The sequence below is a fragment of the Octodon degus genome, unplaced genomic scaffold (assembly GCF_000260255.1).
Source record: "Octodon degus isolate 3935 unplaced genomic scaffold, OctDeg1.0 scaffold00046, whole genome shotgun sequence".
NCBI classification, from domain to species: Eukaryota; Metazoa; Chordata; class Mammalia; order Rodentia; family Octodontidae; genus Octodon; species Octodon degus.
In genome coordinates this window covers 11,673,695-11,677,629 of record NW_004524622.1, presented here as the reverse complement: position 1 = coordinate 11,677,629, position 3,935 = coordinate 11,673,695, and the positions used below count along the sequence as shown (strand labels likewise).

General features: G+C 41.4%; 1 protein-coding gene across 1 annotated transcript in view; it reads right to left on the bottom strand.

The window, feature by feature from the left end:
• Positions 1-3,188, bottom strand: part of LOC101564588 (intron-binding protein aquarius-like) — a 20,539-nt gene extending 17,351 nt beyond the window's left edge. The window contains 2 exon segments of the mRNA XM_023716176.1: positions 5-2,185; positions 2,187-3,188. Coding sequence (XP_023571944.1) covers positions 5-2,185; positions 2,187-3,032 — 3,027 coding nt within the window. The 5' untranslated portion in view covers positions 3,033-3,188.
• Positions 3,189-3,935: the final 747 nt, after the last annotated feature.

The window sequence follows — 3,935 nt, the reverse complement described above, 5'->3', positions numbered from 1 at the left end:
CCTCAAGCTGAGTGAAGATTTTCTTAATATGCCTAAAACATCCTTCAGCAATTTCCATGTCTTCATCATAAGATCTGCCTTTAAAAATGGGCTGAGGAGCATTTGCAAAATATTCATGGAAAGGGAAGAAGGTAGAGATTTCTGTGACATCTGGCAGTGCACTACCTTTATTTTTCACTTTGCTGATATATTCTTCCCAACGAGACATCACCTGATATAAGAAGAAATAGCCCGCAGTTTCACAGGTGTATGAGGCATCTCCTGGAACACCTAGGCTTTTTTGCAATCGTTTGACTTCTTCTAAAAGTTCTATTCTTCGAGCCAGGACATAATTAACTCTTCCATATCTGCTGAAATCTTTCTCAGTCTCTAGTTCTTCTTCTCCATGACCAAGACGGAGTAGGTGACGCTCGTCAATGTCTAAAGCCATGATCTTTTCAAACAACTGGTTCAGGGCCTGATTGGAATGAGTAACAATAAGAGTCCTCTGTTCCGGGAAATTGTGGTAGATGTTGGATATGATTTGGACTGCCACATCTGTTTTTCCTGTACCAGGTGGGCCCACAACCATAGTTAGCCCAGGCTGCATCCCAGCACGGATGGCTTCTATCTGTGTATGAGTGAACTGAATTGTATTACGTTTGGGTTGGCTATAAGGGTAAGGACCCCTGTTAGGAATAACATGAGGTTCCACAATTAAAGTCTTCACCTCTTCAGGGTCCTCATCAGCACTATCTGCATCTTTCCTTTTCATTCCCTTTCCGCTTCTTACTGGAAAGGTAATCCTGAAAGGGGGTATCTGTAGAGCTGCGTCATCCACAGTTACTTTAACATTATGACCAGGAAAGCTGGCCTTTAAATGCTCAATGGAGAGAAATGTATCATTGAAATCAAGGGTGGCAATCTGATTGGGCATTTTTGAATAATGGGCACTGCTTGGGTCTTCATAACCTAAAATGATATCATGCAGCCAGTCAGGTACCACACAATCGGTATTCATCAGGTTCCGAATAGTCTCCAGCACAGCCTCGAAGTTATTTTCTTTTGGTTTTCTCCTCATTATTATATTGAAAGTGTCATACACATCTTCTGCTCCACTTTGGATAGTATTGGTCATATCCTGCTGATACTGGTTTGGATCCAAAAACACTTGAAATGTCCTTGATTCTCCTCGAAGATTAGGTCTGGGCTCAGGTCCATCCTCAATGACACGCCCTTTATCATCCAGCATGCCCTGGATTTCACAGCCTCTGACATAAACCAAGCCGACCTGCTCAATAAAAGGTCTCCTGCAGTCAAATTTAGTACCATATGGTTTTGTGGAACGCACAGTAATCAAAAAGCATACATCATGTTTACGAAGACCTTCCCATTCATCTTTGATGTGATCTCTGACATTCAGATTGATGGTCACATCTGCATGAACTCGGGTTGGCCAGTTTTCACCTATGTTGGGTTTGGCAACCTCCACTACAGTGAAAGCAACAAGGGGCTGGGCCATCCGTGCCCAGCCACCAAACACGACACCGCCATACTCAGACTGCCATGGCTTCATTCTGCTGACGCTGTCCTCGATGTCTTGCCTAATCTCATAAGTTGATTCTAGGTGAAAGAGGTTAAAATTCCTTAGGAGGTAGTCATGAAGAGTTAGAAACTGCAGATTTAACTTGGGAAGAGCAAGACAACCTTCTCCAGAATAGTACTCAGTTGGGACAATATTTTCATCCCATATAATTTTCTCAGTGGGATACAAAGGCATCTGATTCAACTGCTGAATCTGAGAAATGCGACGTTAGTGATGAGATACCAGCAATTCTAGAAGAAATTCTTTATCAAAAGTTGTGTCTTCATTTTTAGGAAGGGTAGGCAACAAGCAGAGGTATGATGCCACCTCATGGAGTGTGTTTGAACTAAGAGGTCCAAAAATCTTGACCAGCGATTCTCGAGTGTCTACCTCTGCAACATTTGAAAGGGCAAATTCATAGAGTTCAGGGAAATGTGCAAAAGCAGCTCTCTGTAAAGAAGTAATTCTGTCATAGTGAATTGTGGTCATCTCGTTCTCTGTCAGGGCATTCCCAGTTTGATCATTAATTTCAAAACCAGTATAGAACTTAAGCATGTCCAAAAGCTGGGGAAAAAGATGGCCATTTTCTTCCCTATGAAAAAGGTTGGAAAGGTAACAAACAGTGAACCAAAAGGTGGGAGTCATCTAGGATGGTGTTAAACCACCTTCTTGTGGGGAGCAAGGCCTCTAGGTCAATCATAAGTTCAATGAATCTCTCACAGTAATGAACTTTGTCCATAGTGACAGGTTCAGAAAGTGGGACAGATTTCAGCACAGAGATAAACTTCTGGATGAGTTGTGAAAGAAATCTTCTCTCTTGATAGGCCTGTTCTCTGGCTTCTGGGTCCATCTTTTCATCGTTCTTTTTAATCAAGTTCCAGAATTTCCTTAGCTTGGGTGTCTTTTTTAATTCTAATTCCAATCGTGCAGCCTGTAAGCCCATCCACATGGGGAGGGAGATAAGCTGCTGCACTTGACTTTGTATCAAGTCTACTTCCAAACTGTTGAATCAATGATCAAGAAAAAGCAGCAGGACTGTCTGTTCATGGAGGGAAAATTCACCGTCAGTGTCAGCCAGCGCTGCTGTCAGGATACACTTAAAAAAGAATGGAAAGTAGTCTGGCTTCTTCTTAAAAGTCTCCCATGCAGGAACATTTTCTCTGAACTTCTCATTCACCATACAGCAGATGGACATTAAATAAGCCTTGCTGGACATCTCTGGAGAATAATTCATCCAGAGATAATTCTCAAGATACTGGCTAAATTCCAGCAGCATTATCTTTCTGATGGCAAACCTTGATTTGACAATTTCTTTCTCATATATCTCTTCAATCACCTTTATATCAAAAGGTGACTTTTTCTTGATGTGAGGAGCCCAGTACTTGCACGCCAACTGTGTCACGAACTCCGCGTTGATCTGGGACACCGTGGGCGCCACGATCTTCTTGGGCTGCGCAGGGGCCGCCATCGCTGCACTCTCCTGCTGCTGCGGGGGGAAATGAAAGCTCCGCCAGGCAGCGGGGAGCAGCGCGCTCCTGAGTACCTGCGGTGGCGCCGAGGCCACGACCTAGACCCCGCGGGAAGACACTCCCACGGCCTCCACGAGCCCGCCAACAACCTGGACAGCAGTCCTTAATGCCTTTTTTTCTATCAGTGTTTTATATACTTTAAAGATAAAAGAAAAGAAAAAAGAAAAGAAAAAAGCATCGTTCTATTGTCTTTTTAATTACTAATATAATTTCTAGGGTTTTTTTTTGGGGGGGACATAGTAATCATGTATTCAGCTCTTTTTAAAGTGGATATATTAAATTGTATATGATTTTCATGTACCATGCAATGTTTAGAAATACATATGGATTTGTTCAATCAAGCTAATTAACAATTGTGTTACCTCACAAAGCTGTTATTTTTGTAGCAAAACACTCACTAGTCACTCAGCATTTCTCAAGAACACAATGCATCTTCATTAACATATTCACCCTGATGTACTTCACCTTTTGCTCCCTTTAATCTAATTGCAATTATGTATCTTTTGACAAATATCTTCCCCCTGATTGCCTTAATATCTGATAACAACCACTGTGCTCCAAACTTCCCGTGTGATCAGCACTTTTAGGTTCCCACATATAAATGAGGCCATAAAATATTGTCTCTTTGTGTCTAGCTTATTTCACTTAACATAATGTCCTGTTACATTCATGATGTCACATATAGTAAGACTTCATTTTTTTTAGAGTCATGAAGTGGAATTTCTTTATTGACTTGTAAAATATTTGACCTATTGTATTTACTCCATAATTTTATTGAGAAACAAATAGCAATGAGACAGTTTCAAGTCAAATTGGTAGGACAGTTTCAATAATTAACACAT